Below are 26,579 nucleotides of genomic sequence, written 5' to 3'. Positions count from 1 at the left end.
TGAACTCAAATTTTGAGTTTTTTTAAGGAAGTTCATAAATAATTTTATTATATAAGTTTTTGTCAAATAGCAATAAGTAATAAAAACAATATACAGTAAATGCTATAAAATATGCAATATTTGGCAACTATTTTTATGCACTTCTTTTAATGATGCATCACAATGCTGTCTTGTTGGCATTTTAAATGTTAAAAAGCAGCAATTTAAAGTAATTGTTCATTACCAGGAAAGCTTATTTGTACTGATGTGACTGTTGAGTAATATAGATTAAAACATATTTTCATTTAATTAGGTTTCCATTACTGGTTTTTTGTAGACTTTAGAGAATTAAAAGCTAGTGGCGTTTAATTCTTTAAAAAACATATTTTATTGATGTATAAGAAAACAGTGCATGTGGTCTCAAAAAACTTCTAATTGTAATTTTGGGCTGTGAAAGTTAAGTCACCATCAATTGTAAGATACATTTCTAAGTAAAAACATGCATCTTGTTTGAAAATATCTTAAAAGTTGTTCTTTAAATGCATGTTTTTTAATTCTTTTTTTTCAAAATTTTATGCTTATTGAAAATATATTTCTAAAAGCATCTACTTCTGTGTGTAAAAATATTCAGGATTTTTTTTATTTATTAAATTATATCTTTAGCCAACAGCAGATCCAGAAATCAGGGGGTTTAGGAAGGAAATATGCCTTGCAACATTTTTTATTACCTGAGATACCTAGCAGACCCAAGAGCTCAAGAAAACCCCCAGAAATGTGGAGCACCTGCACCCTACATGCCCGTAAATCTGCTCATCCATATCTATTCTACTCATTCCAGTAATATAAAGTTTTTGATAATTAAGAACTTTAAATAATTTTCTATCAGAATTAGCTATTATACAGGGTGTACAGTACATAAAATAATTCAACATTTGTTTTATTAATGAAATCTTTATTTAAATTGCAATAGCAGATAGTAAACTATAAAAAGAAAGACCATCACATGCAACAACTTCAACAAATTGTTGTTCACTTGATGACATATCCTTAGTTCTCTTTTTAGAAACCTGAATGAACAAAATCAGACATTTTGTTTATTAATCACATCATCCAAGTGAAAATGTGCTTCATCAGAAAACCAAACTTTACTAATCATTACCTCATTATTCTGAGTCCATTCAATTAATACCTTTCTTTAATCTTTGTTTTAAAACGTAAGTTTCAGAAATACAATAGTTTTGTATGAATACAACTTCAAGACACTTCTCAATATTCATTGTACCATTATCTGGATATCCCTAATTCTGCTGCAGCCTTCCTTGTTGATTTATTTGGGAGTCTGTGTCAGTGTTAGCAAAGAAAAAAAAAAAAATGTGTTGATTATACATTTTACAATTTTAAGGTTTCAATCAGTTAAAATGTAGGAAGTTTAAAAGAATCATATGAATATGAAGAAGTTAATCAATCTCATGGCTCAATGCTAATGAACTTTGGAAGTGGCAACAAATTGCATTTATTTGTTATTTAACTTAACTTATTGACAGTTAAACCATTTCAAACAGATTTTCTTGGATTCCTGCTCATTTAACATTCGAAACTTATGTTTTTAATTGGTGGGCAAAACAGTATAAATAGATGGTTTTCATTTAGTATCTTTACTTTCTGATGAGCTTTTGTACCTTTTTATCATATTGCAATATTTTATAATTTTTTCATCTTTTAAATAGAGTAAAAAAAACCATAGCTGCAATCCTCTAATCATCATTAGACCACCAGTGTATAGCTATTTAGTAAATTAGTCTAAACAATTATACGTCAGTGATGAAATGGTAGATAATATAAATAAATACTAAGGAGTCAGTATCAGAATTGGCAAGTGAAAAACATCAACTGCAGAGTAAGAGTCAGGAAAAAAAATTGCCAACTTCCCAGCTCTGATTTACTGGGATTCCTTCGTAGCACCACTCTGGCAGCATCAATATTCTTCAGTGTACAAACAGATACAGGCTGGCTATATTTTATATCCAACACTGAACCATAAGCATTAAACTGTTTATAAAGTTTATATTATTTTATAGGAAGGTGCACTCATGTTTGAAAACAGCTATGAAACTGCCTCTATTAGCCATGACACTTATTTCATTAAAAAATAATACTATTTTTGTGTTGTTCTACAGTCAGTATTCCTTTGTCTGCCATGGTTTATAAATCAGCACATGCTCAAGAACATTATATTAGTATGCTAGTGAACATTACACTAGTAAACTCAGGAAGAGTAGGAATTAATCTCCATGATCTAGTGTAAATATTATCATAACACAAAACTTTATTCATAGTGTGCTTGAATATTTATTAATAAACAAATGTTAAATCATTTTGTGCACCACTGTATAGTTTGAAATATGTTGATTTTTTTTTATAAATTAGAAAATGCTTATGTAATCAAATCATTATCAATATTTTTTTTTTCCCCATGTATAAAGTTCTCATTTGAAACTCTGAACAAAATAAGAATCTATTGCAAATGTAACAATTACTGAATAAATATAATACACAAATTTTTTGACAAATGTCAGTTAAAATGGCTTTCGTTTAATTAAGACATTAATTTAATGTTATTTGCAAGTAATTTTTAGGGTATCAATAATCAGCATTTCAAATAGTAAGTTATATTTTGTTTTATAAATATAAAATTGATGATAATACACTGTTATCTTCTTAAGCAATTCATAGAACATAAAAATATTGATTGCATCAACTTTTTAATTAAGACTTCAATATGTAAAAAGGCAAAGAAAATAGCAAAATAATTTTTGTGTGTTAATCTTTACTAAATATATTTATGAAATTGGAAACAACAATCGAGTGTTAATCATATATTACTCTATTATTTCATATACTGTTCTGGAAAGTGAAGATTGTCAGACTTGTAAATATGTTCCTACTTGTATGTTGAGTACAATTGTGTCAAATTTCTATGCTAAGAATGACATCAATGTTAAATGGAATAGGTAATTTAAAATTACTAGGTACATATTAAAGCTATATAACACTTTCCATAAAATAAATAAATATTACAGAAATGCATTTTTGTCACAATGCCATAAATATATGATCTCAACAATAACAACAACATTTCACAGTGAAATATTTATTTGATATTTGATCAAAAAAAAATTATTACCTTACGATTAAAGACAGTAAAACCCTAATTATCCGAGGTTCACATTACCTCAGATAACTGAGATAAAACAGACAGACAATTTAGATTTAAAATTACAAATAAAGATTTATATGGTATCACTTTTTAAGTCTTTTTTTAAACCTTAGTGAATTTAATCATACATAAGAACACTTTTTACATCATTTATTATACAAATATGTACAATAGTTTTAAGAATATAAATGTGTATTATTACAGTTACATTTTAATATAAATGGTTTGTTTCACATTGAAGTTAAAAAGGAAAAGGTAACTGAAACAAATCATTTTGTAATACATGTTATCATTTTAAACTTTCTTTAACATGTTCTTTATAATTTTTCTTCATAATGGATCTTTTTTCTTTGCCACAATGTTCCAAGTCATTTCAACATCATTTTTCATAGATGGTCAGTCCCAGATATAAAGGACATTATTCCATCTTAAATTTATCTTTGTATACTAAGTACATTTATTAATTAACAGGACTTATTATACTGGAAATTATGGATGCAGATATTTAGTCTTACTGATCAGAAATAATATTTTTTATTTATTTCACCTGTGAAATAAATAAAAAATGGTGAAACAAATAAAAAATATTATTTCTGATCAGTAAGACTAAATATCTGCATCCATAATTTCCAGTATAATAAGTCCTGTTAATTAATAAATGTACTTAGTATACAAAGATAAATTTAAGCTATAATTAAGGACACAAAGGCATAATAATTGGACATTATTCCATCCCTCACCCATTCAGAGAATGCTTCATTACAGGTCTGGCTGAATCCACAAGGGGCATGGGAAAAAACCCTTTTAGTACTCACAGGACAAACAGTTTTAAATAAAAGCACCTCAGCATCAGTTAGTCACTCAGTACAGTCAAGGTTAAAAGTAATACAATATTTACAAGCTTGATGCATTCATTGCAAAGCTTTTTTGATTATAAGAAAAATAGTGTACTCATTTACAAGCTTGCCTTAGATAATGCAAAATCTCATTTAATTTAAGTTCTACTGTAGTTTTATTGATTTCTGCAATATCTTTTCTATAACTGCTTTGTACCTTTGCATATAAAACAATAACAATGAGCAATTATTTATTGGGACATCATCACAATGCCGTGCTGCAATTTTTAATCATATTTTTAATTTATTTCATTTAAAATATATGCTCTCCACCTCAAATTAGTCCTGTAGTGTCTTTCCCCTGTATATCATACTTTCCCTTTAACAATAGAGTCATGCCAGTCATTGCTCTAACACTTTTCAGGGGAAAATTTCTGAATTGAAATAACATGACTTCTAGTTTGCATTGGAAGTTCATATGTAATTAATTGGGGCCTCCTGCCCCTAAGGTTTCCATATCTGATCTCATCTTTCATCTATCTAACTCTGTTCTTGAGATTAAGGAGAGAGATGATTGGATGGACAGACATACAACAGTGGGAATTTATAGGTCTATAATTTTTTTTCAAATTGGCTTCATATAAATTTAAACTTTATTCATGATACATATTTTTTGCATCCTAAACTGAATTATTTTCAAATTTATGAAGGAATTTTTTGTACTGTTTAATCTTTTCTTCAATCAAGGAAGTTACTTCTTAATCCTTCAAGCAGACTAGATAGTTGTTTTCTATATTTTAGCTTTAAAGCTATATTGCAATAGGCAATAACAATTTTCACTAAAAGACATTTTTCAATTATACAGAATGTTTACAGATTGATACAATGGAAAATTAATATTTAAACAAAATTTTTCCAAATTAAAACTGACAGTAATACAGTAGAGCGTCGATAAGTGGAACGTCGGTAAGTGGAATGGCCGGAAAGTGGAACGATTTTCAGTCGGACTGTGTCGTGCTGAATCGAATGTTTTTGATACTAAATTTACTTCTAAAGTATAATTTTCATGTTTTTTATATTCTTTAATATATTTATTTTGTTTGTACAAAATGCAGAAATAATTTTTAACGATACGATAGCCTCGATGATTATTATAAAAATTTTCGTTAGGCTTAAAATCGACGAAAATTCAACACGAAGCGACACGCAACGGAGAAAAATTCAACAGGAAGCGATACGCAACGGAGAAAAATTTGAACATCGGACAGGTTAATGTATTTTTTCGTACAAAGTCGGAAACTGGAACAAATTATTAACTGGAAGGACCCCAGTCCCCAATTGGTTCCACTTATCGACGCTCTACTGTAATTACATTATTCTTTCAGCTATAAAATTATAGTAATAAATCAAAATACTTCCAATTATATGTTTTCTTCTCAATAAAAATGAATTACTTTCATGTCAGACAACAGATGAAAGCAAAAATATTCTCTGCAAAAAATAATTTATTCTGAAATTATATAATATATAAAAATTCAGTAAATTATACGTACTGTAGTCTTAACTTACCAGTATTCTTCATCAAACTTGAAATTAATTTCTTCCAAAAACATTTCTTTAACATAAGCTTTTCACTATTATCATCACCTTCAAATATTATTAGATAAATTATTATTGTAGAATTCATATCTGTAAGACATAAATTCTACAATAATTGCAGTTGGTAACTAAATTGACATTAGCATTGATATGAAGGTTGATTAACTCTAAGCTCTGGAAACTTTCTCCTATTATGTAGCTGCAGACTAAATTGTTTTTACTCCTCAGGCTACAAGAGGAGCTTGTATAGCAAAACCAACCAAACAACTTTTCCATCCACTGATTTCGTTTTGAACAGATAAGGCTGATTTTAGCCAATTTCGTGTTTAAAGAGTTAATAAACAAAATTTCCAGTCATTTGTATTGAAGCATTATGGTGTCTTCACTCTGTACAGAAGTTAGTGATTGAACTTTTAGCATTGAAATTGCACATCTATCAAAATTTACAGATATTTGCAGCTGTTTCAAACAATGGCAAGAGACGTATTTTTAGATAAAGGCCGAAAATCCCAGCCTTGTTTTTTTGTACTATGATAATGCACGATTGCACTTTAGTAAGGAAACAACAAAGATGCTTAAAATCAGAGATATAGTTATTCTGTATACTCCTTACAGCTCAGATCTGGCACCATCAGAGTTCTAATGTTCCAGAAAGTAAAACATGTTGAAAGAGCAATGCTTTCTGTCAGATGCCTAAATTCAAACTGCTATATAGGAACAGATCAAAAACTTAAAGTTTTTTCATGCAGAAAAAACAAAAATGAATTGAATATTTCAAAAAAATGTGATGCTTTAAATGATAAGTTAAAAATGAATATATGCAATTTAAGAAGAGAAGAAAAAAATTTACCTTAAACTGGTTACATTATTTTATCTCTTCCTAAATTCACTTTATAAAAATATAAACCTTATCCATCAATTAATCCATGTACAACATTAAAACGATTAAAAAAAATCTTTCCAATTTTATTCATATCATCAAAGCCTTTGTTTATAAACATTGTCTTGTTTGACAATTAATTATTATATTGAATTCTTGTGCTCAATTCAATGAAAAGTTTTTAACATGAATACAAATGATTTATTTAGTGCATGTATTACTTCAAAGAAAGCTTCAAAGTTAATAAATTTATATTGAATTTTATACTTGATATCAATAAAATTTTAATATCAATCATAAAATAAATTGCTATAATATTCTACCAAATATGCTGAAGTGAAATTAACAATAAAGTCAGTTTATGCTGAAATAAAACTGACTTTATTTAAAATTTTGTTTGACAAAATGGTCTTCACACAAGTTTCATTAGTTTCAATTTACAAAAATTATGTTTGTAATACAAACAATACAATTTGTCAATAAAATTTTAGAGTTATGTATAAGTTTGTCAATAATATTTCTAAATTGTTTTCACTTAAATACTGTAAACATCCTAAATAGGCCCCAGAATCTGAATATAGTGCCATCTATTTAATTTGTGTGACTCTTTTTTAAACCAAAAATTCAAAAATGCTTTACACCAAAGTTAACGTTTGTTGAGTTATGTTGGTTTTGTTCAGTAACACTTCAGGTTGACAGAGTATTTTTTAATGTTAAGATATTAGAACAGACAACCTTTACATGTTCTTAAAATAAAGTAAATAAAATAAATTTGTGCTAGTGAAAAAATTCTCTCTTCTTAATATTGAATATAACCAATTGTTAATGCAAGTTCTAAAATATTTTCTTGTTTCTCAGAGAAATGAAATTTTCTGAAATTGCCTCTCTATGAGTTCATTTTCTATCTGCAGTTATGAATGAGTGTTTATTATTTTGCAATGTTAACAATGTTAATTTTTATCTCTCTACTCTACACAGAAATTACAACAATTGACATGTCAAAGTTTTATGTTGTCATTTTTGTGTAAAATTTAGTTAACTAAAGAATGCATTTATTTTGTCAAGTATTAAATTCACTACAATGAGAAAACAATTAAGAAAGTTAAAGGAATAATTAACAAGCAATTATTTATTGTGACATTGTCACAATATCAGGTTGTAATTTTTCATCACAATGCTCTCAATTTTATTAGTGTCTTGTCCCTGTACATTATACTTTTCTTGTTAACTATGAAATCATGCCAGTCATCTATCTGTGTTCTGGAGAAAATTTTTGAATCAAAATAACATGACTTCCAGTTCAAACTGGAAGTTTGTATATAGTTAATTGGGCCTTCAGTCCCTACACTTTCCATATCCAGTCTCGACTTTCATCTATCTAACTCTGTTCTCAAGATTAAAGAAGGATAAACAGACACCAGTGAAATTTGTAAGCCTACAATTTTTGAAAATTGCAGCCCAAAAACAGTGACTGAATTCCTGCTACATTCCTGGGTTTTACTGATATAGGCCTGGATTATTATTAAATATTTCATCAAAAACTTTTTACCATGTATGATACATTGAAAAAGAGTTCTTTGACAAAAAAGGCACCACTGTAATTTTGCATCCCAGACAACTGTCAGTATTGCCTGCTCAAATACATATAATATACAAGAAGAAATAAAAGCTAAATTATCTTGACAGAATAATTATTAACAATCTTTTTTTTTATCGTAACTTATGCTAAAAAAGAATTGTTGGTAATGCAGTCAATTTTGCTTCTTTTATAAGATGCAAAATAGAATTTAAATTATTATCTCAAGATATTCAACTAAACTATTTTTATGCTTATTATAAGAACTTAAAAATAATTTAAATTTTCAGTCTTTGTAAATTTATAACTTAAACATTTTTCATACCTTAATTCAATCTATAAAGGCCTATAATTCAAACTTTTATAAGTTCGAATTATAGGCCTTTATAGGCTGAAAATTCAAATTGTTTTTATCTTCTGTAACAACATACAATCAGCAGTAAAAAGTATTTTTTAACATCTCATCTTTACACATAAATTAACTTATAGATTATCATGAATATCAGATGTTTGTACACAGTTTATGAATAAATTTATTTTTAGAAATTTAAAGTCAATCCACACAGTAGGGTATATAACCAAAATAATTGACTTACGTGAACCTTTAACCACTGCGTAATACAGATCCTGCTTGTTTTTTCTGAGGAAGAACCCGAAAAGGGTTGAGTAAATGTTTGATTTCTAAGTGAGAATACATATTACGCAGCGGTAAAGGTTCACATAAGTTAATTATTTTGGTTTAGAAATTTATCTTATATTATAACTTCAATAGAAAATCAAAAGTTGCATTTGATATTTTAATTTTTGAAATATCATACCTCTTAATGGAACTTCTATAGATACTTCTTTATATATTATTTCTTCTGACAATTCCTCTGTATAAGTTTTTTTTCTACATTAAAAGAAATTACATATTAAATCATTTTTTAATTAGCAAAAAATGCATAAATTACTTCAATTTTAATAATTTACATGTGAATGGAACATTATGATTTCATGCTTTCATGATATTTATAAAGTACAGTAGACCCCCCTATAACACGGGTTCGTATAACACAAATTCGTATAACACGGCAAAAAAATTGCGATTGTGTTCCTATAACACGCTAAAAGAGACTCGTATAACACGGTAAAACGTCATCGCCGACTCGTGTCGCAACAGGATTGGCCGAATCTGGACCAATAGCAGATATTGTACAAACTGTTGAGTTTAAACGAGCACTGGACCTACTAAAAAACATTCATTATTCAACAGCCTATAAAAATTATATTTTTATTAATGTCTCCAAAGTTAAGTTATTTTTTTGTGAAAAATTCGCTGATCAGGAAACACGCGTCCGCCCTTCGATGAGCCACTCTACGACAAAAACAAGCTTAAGCAATGGCATCGTCAAACGGTGCGCACTCAATAAGTAATCCTACAATTTTTTGTTTATAGCATAATTTATATGGATTATACCCAAAAAATTATACATGATTTGGAAATATTGAGTCAAATTAGTCTAGAATCAATTAATTTTATGGAAGAAAACCTTTCAAACAGCCGTAGCCCCTAAACTGCACACATGCCAGGCAGTGATTGGCTCACATATTTAAGTGACTCATACAACACGGATTCATATAACACGGAACGTATCTACCGTGTTATAGGGGGGGTCTACTGTAGTGCAAATAAAATTTTTTCAGTTACTATATATTCTATTACTATTTGTAAAGAGTGTTCAATAAATAACTAGCCAAATGCAACAGCATGAAATAGAAACAATTTATTTCGACAATAATTGCCCTGATTGTTAAGGCACTTATCCCATTGCGACACCAGCCGAGTTATGTCTCGTTCAAGACACTGGAAGAGCCAATGTCAGACAGCATCTTGTACTTCAGTGTCTGAGGAAAATCATCTACCTTTAAGTGTCCTTTTGAGTTCCCCAAAAACATGGAAGTTGCAGGATGAAAGGTCAGGACTATAGGGAGGATGGTCAAGTACCTCCCAACAAAACTGCTGCAGCAGGTCCTCTGTCATGTTGGCTGTATGTGGACATGCATTGTCATATAGCACAATGACCCCATTCTTGAGTTTTCCTGGATGCCTGCATTGAATTTGTGTGCATAATGCACACAAGGTGTTGCAGTAGGCTGTTGCATTGATGGTGCTGCCATGATGCATAAATTGAACAAGCAGAGGCCCCTGATGGTCAAAAAACAGGGTGAGCATCACCACCCACATTCACCTCCACCCAAAAAGAGCAAAAGCCAGCAACCATTGGCAGAGAATGCCAATGATCGCTGGCTCTTGCTCTTTTTGGGTGGAGGTGAATGTGGGTGTTTCCACTGCATGCTGGTACATTTTGGCTCCAGATAATAATGGAAACACTACGTCTCATATCCCATCACAATGAGATGAAGAAAACCATTACCATGTGAACAAAACACATCAGATGCTCCAATGACAAGCTCATCCGGTTGCTGGTCAGTTCTTCAGTGAGTGAATATGGCACCCACTGTACACACACCTTCCTGAAATGCAACATTTTGTGCACAACACTGTGCACAGTACCAACACTCAGGTCCACTGTAGCTGCAATGTCACAGACCATTATCTGTCTGTTCACTAGCACCAAGTCTTTCACCATTTGTACATTCTGCAGTATGGCTGCATCCCAGTCATTGGTTGTCTTTCACAATTGAACATCCTGAAATTTTTTGGCCCACACTTTCACCTGGGCAAGGCTTAGGCTATGGACCATACACCTGATGCATTCATTCATGAATTGCAGTGGGTCCACAACCTTCTGCAACAAGGAATCTGATCATTCCATGCTGTTCAATTTTGTAGGCTTCCATTGTCCAACAAAATCACTCGAACAAATGATTAAGACTATGGATGTTCACCTTATATGGGGGTGCACTTCGGTGTACTGCACATTCACATCCAAGTTTTTTGCTTAGAGCTATGCTCATCAGCTGGTTATTTATTGAACACCCCTTATATTATTACACTGAGTCATTGTTTTTCTACATTATATGTATTATGGGATCATTGAAAAGTCCAAATATTTCTTGAAACGGATGATTATTCTAAATTGTTGTAAAAAAAATCAAATTTTGCTCCTAGTAGTCTCTGTAAAATTCTAAAAGATTTTGAGTAACAACAAACAAAAGATTTTTTCCAAACATAGTTGAAGCAGAATATAAATTATAATAGTTCTCTATTATAAATAATTCTCTGCAAAATATATGGGTAGAAATATTATCATTACTTTAATAAGAAAAAATTTGTAAATACAGTAAACTCTCATTAGTGCCACCTATTAGTTAGTATTGCAAGTTTTTGATATCTCAGCAAAAACCTAGATTTTAGTTTACATTGAACTCCATTTAACAGAATTCCTGATTAACTTTTTTATAGTACAAAGTGCAAATGAGATATACTATTGATTAATACCACCATCTCTTCTGCTTACCTGCCATAATTATCATTATTGCTTTCGGAAAGTTTCAAAAAAGTATAAACAAATTTCACCAATTTCTGTACTCAGAATTTCAAAACACTATAAAGAGGTTTAAAAAAATTTCATCTGAAAACATACATATTATATGAAAAACTGTTCTTACATTGTATAGCTGTACTAAGGATTTTTGTTTTAAAAAGTCAAAATCTAAATAAGTATTATCTTTTGCTTTATATTCAAAAAAGTAAGCAATAGATAATGGAAAATTCTGATGATGCTTCATTCTCAATTGGCTGAAAAGCACAAGATTCATAAAAATTTATCATTTATTGCAACTGAAAATTTTTTGCATTTATTGAAAATTAATTGTAGTCTTAAATGAAATATACTGTTTAATATTACCATATCTATGCAATATAACTTTCTTTGAAGCCAAAATTACATAATACTTCTTGAGTATTATGTAATTTACTTATTATGAGGTCAAGAACTGACTAACATTAACCCTTAAGGCAATCCCAGGAGTTTATGCTAACATGAAACTATTGTATTTTTTATTTTTTTCCTTATCTCAGTAGTAAACACACAATACTTTAAATTTAAAATATTGTACACTGAAAATAATTTTTAATATATAAATTAAATTTTATTATTTAAAATTATTTTCAACTTAAATCTAGAATTTCTATGTAACATCTTATATGTTTCAATTAAATACATAGGCTGTTTTTTTTCAAGCTCAGATAATCCATAAAAAAAAAAACAAGTGTAAATAACAAAATGAATTCATTACCAAAAGTTAGATACAAACATGGTTACTTTTTGACATAATCATCATAAAGATTGAGGCATTTTTCATATCTGTGGACAAGCTTTTCCATCCCCTTGTCATAGAATGTTGCCGCCAATGATGCAAGATGGGCCCTAATCTTGTTTTGAAGATCGTCATTAGTCTTGAACCTCTGTCTTCCTAGCCACTTTTTCTGTTCAGGAAAGAGGTGGAAGTCGCTTGGTGCTAAATCGGGGCTATATGCTGGGTGTTTAAAGTGGTGAAGACTTCCACTTTTCAGATTTCCATCCAGCTTGGAACTTTTTAATGTGTGAAGACTTCCACCTCTTTCCTGAACTGAAAAATGTGACTAGCAGGGCAGAGGTTTGAGACTAATGACGATCTTCAAAACAACATTGTTAAGGCCATCTCAATTCACTGGCGGCAACATTCTATGACAAGAGGATGGAAAGCTCGTCCACAGATATGATAAATGCCTCAATCTTCACATTATTATGTTGAGAAGTAACAATGTTTGTACCTGGTTTATTACCACTTTTGGTAATAAATTCATTTTGTTACTTACACTTGTCTTTGTTTTATGGACCATTAGAGCTTGAAAAAAAAACTGCCCTCTTATTTACATTAAATTTTACTTTCACAATTTAATTTTTGATAGCTGATATTCCTTCTACCATGACTGATAAACATTAATCATCATCTGTAAATTAAATAATTCAGAATTATTTAATTATAAACAAATTATGCACCAATAATAAAAATTACTATAAAGTTTCAAACTGTTCAATATGAATCCAAATTTATATTTTTATTCAAATTTGTTGTGAAAATGCTATTTTAAAACAATCTAAGAGTAATTTTAAATAATAAATTAAATCAAGTTCTATTGTGGGCTACTATTATTATCTGCTTTAAATACTAGACATTACAGTAGTACTTAAGATAGATAATAATATATTACAAATTTTATTGTGGGCTAACTAGACATGAAGCAATTGCAAGAAAGTAAATTAAATAAACTTGCTAGTATTATAATACAATAATACTTAAATTTTATCATTGCCATTAAAAATAGTCAAATAAAAATTTTAGTTAGAAATAAATTCACACATCTTGATATACACTCATTGACAAAACAGCTGCACACCAAGAAAGAGGTGTTGGATCAAATAAAGCTATTAATGTGAATGTAATGACAATGGTAATAGGTGATTACAATAACATAGCAAAGAGAAAATTTCCTATACAACACCAACATAATTTAAAGGAACCTTTAGTACCTTGTAGGACCTCCCCTTGTCTGGATACATGCAGAATATGGTATGGTCAGATATGCAAGCATACAGGTACAATATGATATTCTTAAACAGATTTGCTCACAGATATTACAATTGCCACTCCATATCCCCCATACTAGCATATGGCTAAAGCTGGCATCCCATCTGGTCCCACAAATGTTCAATGGACAACAAATTTGGAGTTGCCAGGACAAAGAAGTGTGAAATGTTTCAAAGATATTTATGGAAAACTTTACTGTGTACTCAAGCATTATCTTGCTTGAAAATGATTGTTTACAGTCCTGCTGTAAAAAGTCATACACAAGGTGTAGGATTTCCTAAATTGCTACCAATGTCAGTTAGACATTTAAAAGGGTGACCAATGTGCTATGAAGTGGCTTCCCAGACCAGCATGCCAGTAGTGGAAGCAATATTGTTGCTTAACAGTAAAGACAGAATTGAACTGAAAATTTACCTATTCTAGTTACTTGCCAGTAGTGTAAAAGACAGAATTATGTAGATTTCCACTTGTCTCCAGATGATGGATAAAGACACCATTGCAACTGTTTATGCTTGTTTCACAATCACATAATTTCTCCTGGTGGTCCATCTGAGATATCCAGAGCCTAGCTGCCATGTATGTATGCCCTAACTCATCCATTTCCCCTAACACTCCTCAGTCAAATCAGAATGGGCCAGATGGCAGACAATTCAGTAAAATGACCATCCTGCTTCCATCATCCCAATGATGTAGCCTTTCTCTACTGGCTTCTACTGCATTACATAAATACACCTTGTGCCCCAAGACCTCCAAACAACAGGTACAGTGTACCTGTTGTTTGGAGATTCAACTCCTGAACTGTGTTCAGAATTTTCAGTGTACCCGTTGTTTGGAGAATTTTCAGGAAACACCTCTGCAAGCCTTTGTAGGCTACTAGGGTAGCAACTTTAAGGCACTCCAGTGGCATTAGGGTCCATTTAAACACAACAGTGACGTGCCGGCACAGTGACCGTTTGATGACAGTGATGTCGAGCACGGCACAGTAATGAGTATTTAACACAACAGTGATGTGACCATGCTATCAGTGAGTGGTCATGGACTTTTCTGAGGATGAATTGGCTACGATAGCTACATGTTTGGATGAAGAAGAAAAAGAAATGCAACCAAGAAAGCACCGCAAGTGGGTACATCAAGCATGGACAAAAAAGATCAACAGAATGGGAGTTTCATATCTTTATAAAAAATTGAGATGACAAATTATATTTTTTGAATATTTTCGAATGTCCCAACATGCATTTCATATTTTATTTAAAACAAAGAAAATATTCATTTTGTACCCAATGTCAATATATTTCAAACGAAATAAATCAAATAGAACAGAGTGTTGATGCACGATTTCAATTAAATTATTCATCATCCATTGGAAAACAAAATTTACTGTCAGTGAAAATATCGTTCCCGTCCAATGTACTTTCATGGTACGGTCATGCCACTATCATTGCATGGCACAACACTGTGACGAACGAGTCTGGACAGGGTGGTTTAAAACTAGGTCAATGATTTCCCACAGGCAAATATTCACTGCACTGTGCTGGCATGTCACTGTTGTGTGTAAATGGACCTTTAACAGACATGCAATCAGACCACCACTGTAATTATTTCTATACCTGTCTGATACATAACTGTATGCTGAGTTTTGCAGCAATCAGACAATTCTATCTGGATGTGAAACTTCTTTGCCAATTAGGATGTGAAACTTCTTTGCCAATTAGTATATATATATATATTTTTTTTAATTCTTTAAATGTACATGTCAGAATAAAAATTTACATATACAAACTATATTCAGATCCTATTGATGTAACATATATTTAACTACATACTTGTGTTTATGCAACTGTACAGAAATATGGTACAATTAGGAAAAAAAAATCTACATTTCAAGATTTAATAAATAAAGATAAAATGCTAATTGTCACTTTAACTGAATATTTTATAACTGTATAAATTCAAAAACTAAGCATAAAATTTAGTTTCTTACCTTTGTTGTTTGGAAGCAATTATATTCAATTCATTTTTATTTCTATTGAATATAGTAGGGCCATTATCTTTTATCCCATCTTTAAAATGACAACTACACAAGCGATCGTTTTTATTGGGAGGACGGTCGCCACGTCTACAAAAACAAAGAAGAAATTAATAAAATAATACTTTGACTACAAAACTGATATGCTATTTACTTTTGATTTCTTGATTCAAAAAATAGCTATAAATCAAACTTTAAAGTTTGTATATTTGAGAAACGTTAAATCATAATCAGTTTGTATTATCCATATTCAGAAATATAAAGTTAATTATGTATTTGCTCTTCTCTTCATATCTTATTCTTTTGAATAACAGCAATATTTTTTTACAATTTTACTGGATATGTATAATCAACCACTGACAAAAACAATATTTAAATAATCATATCTCCAAAACACTAAGTAATTGGCTTATATTTCTAGTCAATCAAGATACCAAATAAAAGGAAAAGTATTACATATTAAAAAATTTTCAATTTTGATGTTTTATAATTAAAATTAAAAAATAAACTCAAACTGCTTATTTACAAAGCCAAAAATAAGGAATTATTAGAAATAATAGGCTAAAATATAAACCCAAGTTTCATTCATTTCTCATGTAGTTTTCAATAAAACAACAATGAAAATTACTGTCTCAAAGTTTTGGATGCAAGAGAAAGATATTTTAAATAAATTTATCTAACGTCTTATGGAAAACTCATCTTAATTTTCTGTTTAAAATAAAATGATTTGTTTTGCATTCATAGAAATTTTTGTCTATTTTTAAACCATCTTAACATATGCATTATATTCTAATCATTGAAAACACACACACTGATGTTTTTAATATTCATTTCTTACTTTTCTTTCATATGTTTTAAATTTAGTGTGAATAAATGCTAGAAAATTGTCAAAAGTCAATATCATAGAAATAGAACTTTGGATTTCTAGTAAATGTTGAAAATATCCATAATTAGTTAAATATAAATATGAAAATTTATATGACTTATTTTCCCTATTATAAAATTTCGTTTACTTGTTTTACTTTGCTCTGACATAGTATTAATCGAAGAATAATCATTACAATGGAATGAAAACAATGAAAATTCAAAATTAAATTAAAACATGGAATGTTAATTGCTTCGATATTAAAAATTTTATTACAATGAAAACAAATTTATTGTCTTCTTGATATAAAACATTGTACTAAGGGATGGATGCAATTTAAATTGTGCACTTATACACACACACACACACACACACACACATAAAGGGAGAGAGAGAGAGATTTATACATTTTAAAAACATTTTTATTTAAATAATAATAGAAACTTCTAAATTAACTGATATAATAAAAAGATGCAAACCTGCAGATTTTCGCCCAATCGTTAAATTTAGCTTCGTCTTTGGGAAATGTAAAAAACCGACAACTGTCTCTCAAAGAAACATGATTACAGTCTGGGGCATAGCATCCAGGCATAATGTCAGTGTAGAAGGTAGAATGAATATAAAGATCAAGCATGTAACCAATACATGATGCAAAACTTTGTTTGCACCGCTATAGTACATGTGCACTTGAGCGAGAAACATGTACTTTACAATGATGTCATCAATGACGTCATACAACAATGCTAATACAAGGCAATTTCATTGTTTAAAATGTGTTAGAAATTTAAGATATATTTTTTATTTTGTATCATTTTGTATACATTAAAATGTTCTTATAATAAGAAAATTATAAATAAAATAACATATATTAAAAATCCTTTAAAAAATAAAAATTTAAATGCTTTTAATTATAAAGTTAAAATTTGTAATTATTTTATACGTTTTATTTTAAATTAAATAATTAAGATAATTTTAAAATTATTTTTAAATAGATTAAAATTAAATTAATTAATAGTATAATTATTTACATATAGACGTATTAGCAACAAGAAGATAACTGATTATTTCGTATAGTAATTCTGTTAACATTAATATAATAAATATTTTAAACAAAAATCTACATTAAAAATTAATCAAGGTTTTATTTCAAAAATATCGATTTTAATTCTAAAAATTCCCAACAGATGGTGCGATTATCGATTCAATCTTTGCAGCTATATTATTTCTTTTTGCGTTCATTCAAAAGGTAGAACATTAAACCGTAATTTATAAGGAATTAAAAACAAATAAAATTCCGAAATAAATATATAAATTTTTCTTTATTAAAAATTCATTTGTTTTAAATACAGAAATTATTTTTCAATCAAATTTATTACGTACTTGTATTTCAATATATTAAATATTGTGGGAAAGATTGTAATAATTTTTGTAAATATTACTGAAATTAGGCAATAGATGGCACATGGGGGATAAAACTTAAAAAAAAAGAAAAAAAGGTAAAAAAAAAGTGGACGGTCCAGCAAAGAGTCTATAGTTAGAGGGGCTTGAACGGTGAGCCAGTAGAGCAGAATGGAGACTTATAATTAGAGTGTCAAGAAAGATATGATAACATGTTTTATCCTCGTATTTACTCAGCACTCCATGTCTGAAAGAAAATTGCAGACATGATCAAGCAGGGCCCACAGGCAGATGTTGCGTGATCCATACATGTGTATTTTATAAATGTTGGTTTTTGTATTTTTCTTTCTTTATCTTCCATTTTGTTTTATTGTTATAACTAAAATGTCATAGTCCTATATTCCTATATACGCACACACACGAAATCATACAGTTTATTTCTTTTAAACTCTTTTTTACGCCTAAGATGTCATTAACATAAATATATATATTTTTACATTTAAATATTTGCGGTTTGATTTTATTATAGATTTTGATTGTGATAAATGACTGTTATTATAATTTTTTGTTACTTTCTGTACATTTTTAAAGTTGTTTTTATTACTTATAAATAAATATATACATATATACGGATTATTTTGCGGTATATAAAAGTATATTTGTATGAGTTTTATTTTTTTCTAACTGTAAAAAATAGCAGAAATATTTACATAAATATATATGTGTGCATGCTAATATTTTTAGTATTTATTTTAAGAATTCTTCGATTTTTTATATGAAAAAGTTATCAATGTCCATATTAAAATAAATAAATATTCTAACATTAAAAAATACATTAATATTAAAGTATGTTACTTAAATATATATATATATATATATTGCATTAGAAAGGTATAATTTCTTTATTAAAGCAGTTGTTTTATGATGTTTTTTTCTCAAATTAATTAAATTTAATTATAAAAATAAATAAGAGGGGGAAAATTTACACTTTACTGCTCTTAGTTGTTTGTATATATTATTTATAAAGTAAGATTGTACACTAAAAATTAAAAAAAACTTCTTAGTAAAGTTAAAATACTGCAATACTCTGTGATCTTTTTACGTGGAAAAATACAATCTTTTTCTTATTGTCACCAAAACCTGATCATATCCTGTTTAAAAAAAGTTTAAAAAAATAAATCAAATCTCGGTTTTTTGTATTAAAATTGGCCAATTTCTTCAATCGTGACAGTTTACATTCAAAAATTAATTAACAACAAAAGTAAATAATTGTTTTCTTTAATTAAACTTGCTAATTAAACAACATTAAACACGATGTTTTATTAATAGAAATCTGTTACTTCCTCCTATTTATATAAAATACTTGTCGCTTCTTTCTAATGTTAAAAGATCTGCATGAGTAATTTTTAATATAGTATAAATAAAATAATAAAGTTTAATTAATTAATTTATTTATTTATTCTGTTGTGACATTACGAAAACGCTCGAATTTATAATATATAAATCAACGTCACATTAAAATTATTTGTTTAAATTATTCTTAGAAATTCGTATTTTGTATCTGTTATGCAAAACTATCAAAGCAATCTTCGTGCACTGATTTGTATTTTGAATACATTTTCCTGCAAAAGAAAACATAAACATTAGACCGTGCACGGATGGTAGTTAAGCAACTTTTGCCTGCCTGTCAACATGATGAATCTCCTTAGAAAATCTGATACATCAACCCTTGTTAACCTCGACCAATCCGGTCGCCTATAACAACCGTCTGAGAAGGCGTGGTACGAAAGCTTAACGTCTGCTCTCATTGGTCGAGTGTCGACAACTTTAACCAGGTGAGGAAGCGGATGAGTCAAAACTTGGAGAGTGACTCGGAGGCACTCTATAGGTAAGTGGCAGTCAACATGGCAACGAGGCGATGGATTGTCGGCATGGCGCTTTACGTGGTGAGTGTAAACTGTCTCGAAATGCAAAGAACGTGCGAGCCGATATGGATAGAAACATGTAAAGATATCGGTTACAATGTAACGGGGATGCCCAATTTAGTCGGGCACGACCTACAACAAGATGCCCAACTACAGCTGCAAACATTTCGTCCTCTGATACAATACGGCTGTTCTTCCAGGTTAAAATTCTTTTTGTGTTCTGTGTACGTCCCGATGTGTACAGAGAAAGTGGCACAACCCATCGGACCGTGTCGGTCGTTGTGTAAAGCTGTTAAATCGAGATGTCAACCTGTCTTACAGGAATTCGGATTTCCTTGGCCGTCCGGATTGTCGTGTAACAACTTCCCACCCGAAAATAATGAGAAGCATATGTGTATGGAAGGCCCGGAACCTGACGAATTAGAGAAGGAGCCTTATGTGGGTCGAACTAAAGAAACTAAAGTGGCAACAATTGAGCGTAAAAATGCCAACAAGAGACATTTCGGTTTATGCAATGGCTACAGGAAATCGGATGTATTCTATTACGTTAATCGTACGAGTCAATGTTCTCAACTCTGCACAGCCGATGTCCTGTTTAACCAAGAAGATAAGAATTTCGTAGAAATTTGGATAACTGTTTGGGCCGTGTTTTGTTTCATTTCGACTCTCTTCACAGCCATCACCTTTGTGGTTGATAGGTGCAGCTATAAATATCCTGAATTCGCCATCATCATCTTGAGTATTACGTATAATGTTTACAGCATTGCGTACATTATACGGATTAATTTAGGGAGGACTGCCGTGGCCTGTAGTAGAGACAGTCAACACAATGTTACCTTGCTAACTGTAGAGAGTTTAGACAATATATACTGCACCATCGTTTTTATGCTGCTTTATTACTTCGGCATGGCCAGTATGATATGGTGGGTCATATTAACTATCACATGGTATCTTTCAGAAGGCCTTGGTTGGACTCAGGATAAAATACAACAATATTACACATTCTTCCACTTGGCAGCGTGGTTTCTGCCAGCTGCTAAAACTATTGCCATATTGGTGCTGCGTCTAGTAGATGCTGACGAACTTACAGGCATATGCTATGTTGGAAATAGAAACAATCAAGCACTGTTAGGCTTTGTTATCGCTCCTAATCTTATATATCTCTTCATTGGTACCATGTTTCTAATTGCGGGTGTCATCGTCATTTATAGGATGAAAAGGGTGCCGAACCAGTCGTTCAACAAGAGGAAGAAGCTCAAGATACGTATAGGTATATTCGCTCTGTTATACATCATCCCGTCCTCTTGTGTGTTAGCAGCAAACTTATACGAATATTCATTAAGAGATCAGTGGTTAACCGCTAAAACTCCTCTTAAACTTAAATTTGAAGTGTTCACCCTTAAAATATTTATGTCTTTCATCATCGGTATCACTACCGGCTTGTGGATTTGGTCGAGTAAATCGCCAATATGCACATGGAATAATATGAAAAAAAGGTTTAAATTTCAAAAATCTTCAAATTCCCAATTAGTAGCAAATAATAAGATATGTCAGAGATATCTAATTATTCAAGAGAATTCCAAGAGGCATCAAAGAAAGCCCGGTAATGAAACCGCAGTTTGAACTCTTAATTACAGGGCACCACTGATGTATAAAAAAGAGACTATCGACAAACAATGCCAATCTGTAAAAGATTGACGGACGTTTTATATGTAAATATTTGTAAATATTGTATTTTGTATATTAATATTGTTTAAATCGAGTTTGTTAAATAGCTTTTTTATGTTGATGAATCGACCATGTTTATTGTTCCGATTTTATAATTTCAAGTGATTTGTTAATTTTTTTGATGTTGTAATTATTATTGAAATTAGTAAAAATTCGTGTTTTGTATAATTTTTAAATATTTATTTTCTCTTTCCGACATAAAAATCTCCATGTTACTTTTTTTAATATTCGCACCGCGCGTAAATATAAAGTAACTTACATAATAGTTTATAAGTATTGATTCACTTAAATTTCTCCTGTTGTATAAAGTGTACAATATATAAAATAATTTTAGTGGCTTTAATCATTTAAGAAATGATAAATCTATTTAGAATCTTAGCGGATTCGTTTCATACATACAGAAAAGGTTAAGTTTGTCGGTTAAAAATGGCCTTTCTGTTTATTTAAAATAGTAAAAATAGATCTAAAAACTTTAGAAAGCTATCAGTATTTTTTTAATGGTGTAAAAGCTAGAAGATGTATTACAAGAGTAGGCGGAGAATAGAGAACAATGGAACGTTTACGAGACTAGCTTAAATTGTTGTTGAAGAGAACGGATATCGTTTGGTACAACAATTCGCTTTCTATCTTTCAACAAACCGGTTGAGATCGCAGACCTGCCCAACTTGTAGGCAGAAAGCATTTACAGATTTCTTATCTTATCTGATGATGCAAAACCGCTCTCCAAATCTCACACCGCCCCTATCGGAAAAAATTAGAATTAACAATTTTTCAAAAATTTAAATTCAAAAATTCAAATAGCGCTCCCTATCGTAAATTATTGTCATTTAAAAAAATTTTTTTTTCTTTATATTTATTTTTCGGTTCGTAGAGGAGAAAATGACGTCAACCGCTGTTACATAAAAACAAAGAAAAATATACGATAAATATGTCAACTTAATGGAGAGATAACTTGTCATAATTTATCGTCGTTGTCAACCTTAATATCTCGGAAGATATAAATACATAGAGAGACCATTAAGAACAATAATTTATTGTGGTAGTAAAGGGTTAAAGAGGAAGGGGAGGAATGGAAAAACACGTTTGGTTATAAAATAGAAAGAAACACCTCTAGAAAATTTTAATTACTTAATAATCAAACTTGTTGATTAGATTATAACATATTTATTAATAAATTTAAGCGTTTAAATGATAGATGAGCTCGTTATTGTTGACAAAAGACACGCAAATGTGAATTTTCTGATCTACGGAAAATCTTTTTGGAAAAAATTTATTGAAATTACGCCATTTTGAATCCTACAAATTTACAATAAATATAAATTTATAAATTTTAAACTAAAGCTTTTTTTTTCTTTCTTTCTTATTATCTTTAAATCGCTTTGCAACGCTCTTCGCATCGCCAATTTTTAAAAATCAGGGTATTCACAGTAAGCATTGCTTTATCGACAAGATTGAATCACGCGATTTACTATAAAAAAAAAAAAAAAAAAAGTAGAAGATAGCGTGATTAGTAGCAGTATTTTTTGTAATAATCTTACTTTTTAAAATCCAACGCAAATTTAGATTTTAACCTAATTCAGAAGTTTAATCGAAATTTTGATGGGGGTGCAAAGTGAAAAAAATAAAATAGAAAATCGGATGTAAACCGAAACTCATTAAACCCAATGAGTTACTGTCGTAGTTGAAAACAGTCAATTTTCATATCTTTGTGTGCATAACCTCATTTTTCATCTTCCATCATTCCCATTGACAGAAGTACATTAGCGAAATGTTCGTCGACTCTGGCGTTAATAACCGGTTAGTACACGTAGGGAGAAAACCAGAAACATTTAAAAATCGTATAAATATTATCTATAAAAATAAACAAGGTTGTTTATTTTCTATAACAGTTTACACACACTTTAAGTAAATAATTTCCATTCCAGACAGATTTGTATACTTATCTACAATGTGGAGAATGTTTCTACCAATTACACATTCCACTCGTTTTTCGCGACTAATAAATAAAGATAGTAAGAGTGACAGAAATGATCGGGATAGGAAATATCTCTCGTCACATTGTCACCATCCGAGTCATAAAATACTGTTTCAGACAGATAACGTCTGAAGGGAATGACAGCGTTTGTCAGGGTGTGTTACAGGTGACTGCCTCGCTTACTGATCAAGATTAAAACCTTTCCTTACGACTACTGAATATTTTTTTAATTAATTAATTTTTTCCATAATATAATCGATCGTATTAAATTATTATTATTATTATTATAAATTTTAATGCTTAAATTATTTTCCTTTAAAGCTTAAGTTTTCGATATCGAGTAGAAAACCTTGACTTCATTTCACGTTGTCAAATCACTAAAACAAAATTTTTTAAATACAGTTATTTAGATTTTTATATAATTCTATTTTTTGAAGAGAACTCGAAAAATAATAATCCACTTAATCTCTAAATCGTTTAGGGTTTCGGGATTTAAACTAGAAACTCGATCCTTATCGTTTTATAACTTCGTTGAGAGATTTACACATTGGGTAGTCAAATTTTAGGGATTTCTTGAGACTGAATGTATAGCTGCTCTCAACAAATTAATCATGTTTTTTTTTATTTTTTTATTATACAGCTGTAATCTTAGTCGAACAGCTGCACCTATTAATATCTTAAGAATAAAACTTTTATGAATGAAACATGCACTCAGTATGACATAAATGTTCCATTACTACATCCTCGAAATAAATTTTCCCCAAATGCCGAATAATTCCTAAACTTTATAAATTTATAGAAAAAATTCCCCCATTATTTGACGAAATTTCTATCTAAAAATGTATTTATTTGTAAAATTTAACATTTCTTTCTGTAGAAATAAAATTTATATATGAAATATCCTGCAACTTTTTCGCATACAATACTTTAAATAGATAGAAATTGTTACACTCTTTAGAGATTATTTTCTAATATCAATTTGCATTTTATTATATTATTCAGCTCCCATTTAAAAGGAAAAAATAATAATAATAGAAATTTCTCTACAGAATCTTCAGTTACCAAATGATTTAATAACTAAAGATTCTGCGGGGAAATTTCTATAAGAAATGGAGTTCGAGAACCCAACAGGGATTTTTAGAGTGAAGCTCCAATACGTAGGTCGATTGAAGTGTCAAGTATGTTAATTAAAAATAAAAGAATAAATAGCGTAGCGGGCAATAAAAAGCATGTATCAATCGATAGTTTATACTTCGGTACAGTGACAAGCATGCAGCTGAGCAAACATTTCTTTCGCACGCCCTAAGGATTGTAATAGCATCTGGCGAGCAGAGAGAAGTTAGAAAGCGCTGACAGCAATTTCCTGTTGAGTGAACTGGATATCATCTATGGCTTCTAGGCGACTGTCAATTTGTCTTTTACTCAGCGATCTAAAAACGTTTTATTAAGCGATAACACGCCACATTTTTAAATATTTGTATTCGTGACATATTTCAAATGGCGACTGAATACTTTCTAACATTATTTTTACGGTTTATTTTTGTACGCGAGTAGGAAGAGGAAAATGTCACTGAGTGAAATTAGTTTCTTGATGAATCGAGATTGAATCTTCCGTATATATACATTTTTTTTTTTCTTTCTTTAAGTCTTTCCTGTAATTCCATTTATAGAATTTGCGAACTTTTTATATTCGTAATTTTAATAGCAATTAAATCTAAAATACAGTTTTTTTTAATAGTAAATTGTTGATTAAATAATTTTATAATATTTAACTGGCAACAGTGCAAGCAATAATTAAGGCCTGTGTGGATTAATTACTTCGTCAACAGGCACGCGCAATTGTCATTTGGTTCTCCACTATTTACAAAAATTTAATCTTGATTTATTTCTAAAATGGGGCGTGAAAATGAATTCTCGTTTTGATTACCTTGTTTAAAATTCGCACATTCAAAATGCATATTATTCGCATCAATCGCTTAGCGGTTTTAAATCACGTAACCGCATGTTTAGTCTATAATTATGCCTTAAGTTAATACACGAAGAAGCAAAAGAGGGAAGACCAATTTGTCTAAGTCAACGAGTTACATAATACATATTTCGCACACATTTAGAAAAGAATCACGTCAGAGGACGACATTCCTGCTTCTGCTCTTCCAAAATCTATTCGACCGTTTCACAGCGGGATGTGACAAGTAGAAATAACGAAGACGACACTTCACCCACGTTGATGTTCGAAATGTGATCTCCCGCACCGGGAGGTAGCATTTTTTAAATTACACATTCCCCCGAAAAGCACGTAGAAGAGAGGAGGAAAAAAAATCTACGTTTGCATACATTCCACAAAATATAGAACTTCCAATTCACGGAAATATAACTGTTAAAGGAAACGTTTTCAAAAGAAGAATTCTATTTAACGACTTGACAGCTCTCCAATTGACCTCTGACCCTCGAACGCCACCGCAAATCGCATTGGCATGCTGAGTGCAAATCGTATGTGTGATATAACACTTGGCAGAATTCCTAACCATCCCGGTTTGCAAATTGAATCTTATCCGATTGGTTATTTAAGTATTCAATTACTTAGCGAATTTGAATTTAGAAGAGTAAATAAAAAATAAAAATTTTAATCTATTATTCCATTTGAATCGTGCCGATTATTTATGTACAGTACTATAATCACAACATGATAGCAAAAGCACGTGATTTATAACTTTTCATTAATTGGTTACTTTAAAAATATTACTTTTCTTGATTTTTAATGAGTTAAAAGCGCGGAAAATGGCAAATATATTAAATCTTCTACTGTTTACATTGAAAAAAAAAATGTTAAACCTGTCGATTATGTAAAATCCTATTAATTTAAAATACGATCTTTGATATTGGAATTAACTTTGTAATTAAAATAAATTACATTTTAAAACAGTCCCGTGGTTTCTGTTTTAAAACACAGTTAGATAAATAGCAGCAACAACTTCTTGTTAATAACTGCTAAGAG

At 30.1% G+C, this 26,579-nt stretch overlaps 2 protein-coding genes across 3 annotated transcripts in view; one reads left to right on the top strand and one right to left on the bottom strand.

Moving 5' to 3' along the window:
* LOC136972409 (histone-binding protein RBBP4-like) overlaps nt 1-17,277 on the bottom strand; it is a 61,351-nt gene extending 44,074 nt beyond the window's left edge. For both annotated transcript variants that reach the window (XM_067267004.1, XM_067267005.1), the window contains exons 1-3: nt 17,038-17,277; nt 15,649-15,783; nt 8,906-8,979 (exon numbers count right to left, since the gene is read on the bottom strand). In XM_067267004.1, coding sequence (XP_067123105.1) covers nt 8,906-8,979; nt 15,649-15,783; nt 17,038-17,192 — 364 coding nt within the window. In that variant the 5' untranslated portion in view covers nt 17,193-17,277. The remainder of the gene's footprint in view (nt 1-8,905; nt 8,980-15,648; nt 15,784-17,037) is intronic.
* Nucleotides 17,278-19,752: 2,475 nt separating this feature from the next.
* LOC136972402 (frizzled-4-like) lies at nt 19,753-21,705 on the top strand. The gene has a single exon (XM_067266991.1). It carries the CDS (start codon nt 19,861-19,863, stop codon nt 21,502-21,504), a length of 1,644 nt encoding a protein of 547 aa, XP_067123092.1. The 5' UTR covers nt 19,753-19,860; the 3' UTR covers nt 21,505-21,705.
* Nucleotides 21,706-26,579: the final 4,874 nt, after the last annotated feature.

This window comes from Centruroides vittatus, unplaced genomic scaffold, assembly GCF_030686945.1.
Source record: "Centruroides vittatus isolate TY-2023 unplaced genomic scaffold, ASM3068694v2 contig_290, whole genome shotgun sequence".
In the NCBI taxonomy this organism is placed as follows: Eukaryota; Metazoa; Arthropoda; class Arachnida; order Scorpiones; family Buthidae; genus Centruroides; species Centruroides vittatus.
The sequence above is the reverse complement of the archived record's forward strand: the minus strand, read 5'-3'. Positions and strand labels throughout refer to the sequence as shown.

Bases quoted from the DNA above. Each gene is read 5' to 3' on its own strand.
- LOC136972402 (XM_067266991.1), top strand. From the start codon at position 19,861: ATGGCAACGAGGCGATGGATTGTCGGCATGGCGCTTTACGTGGTGAGT.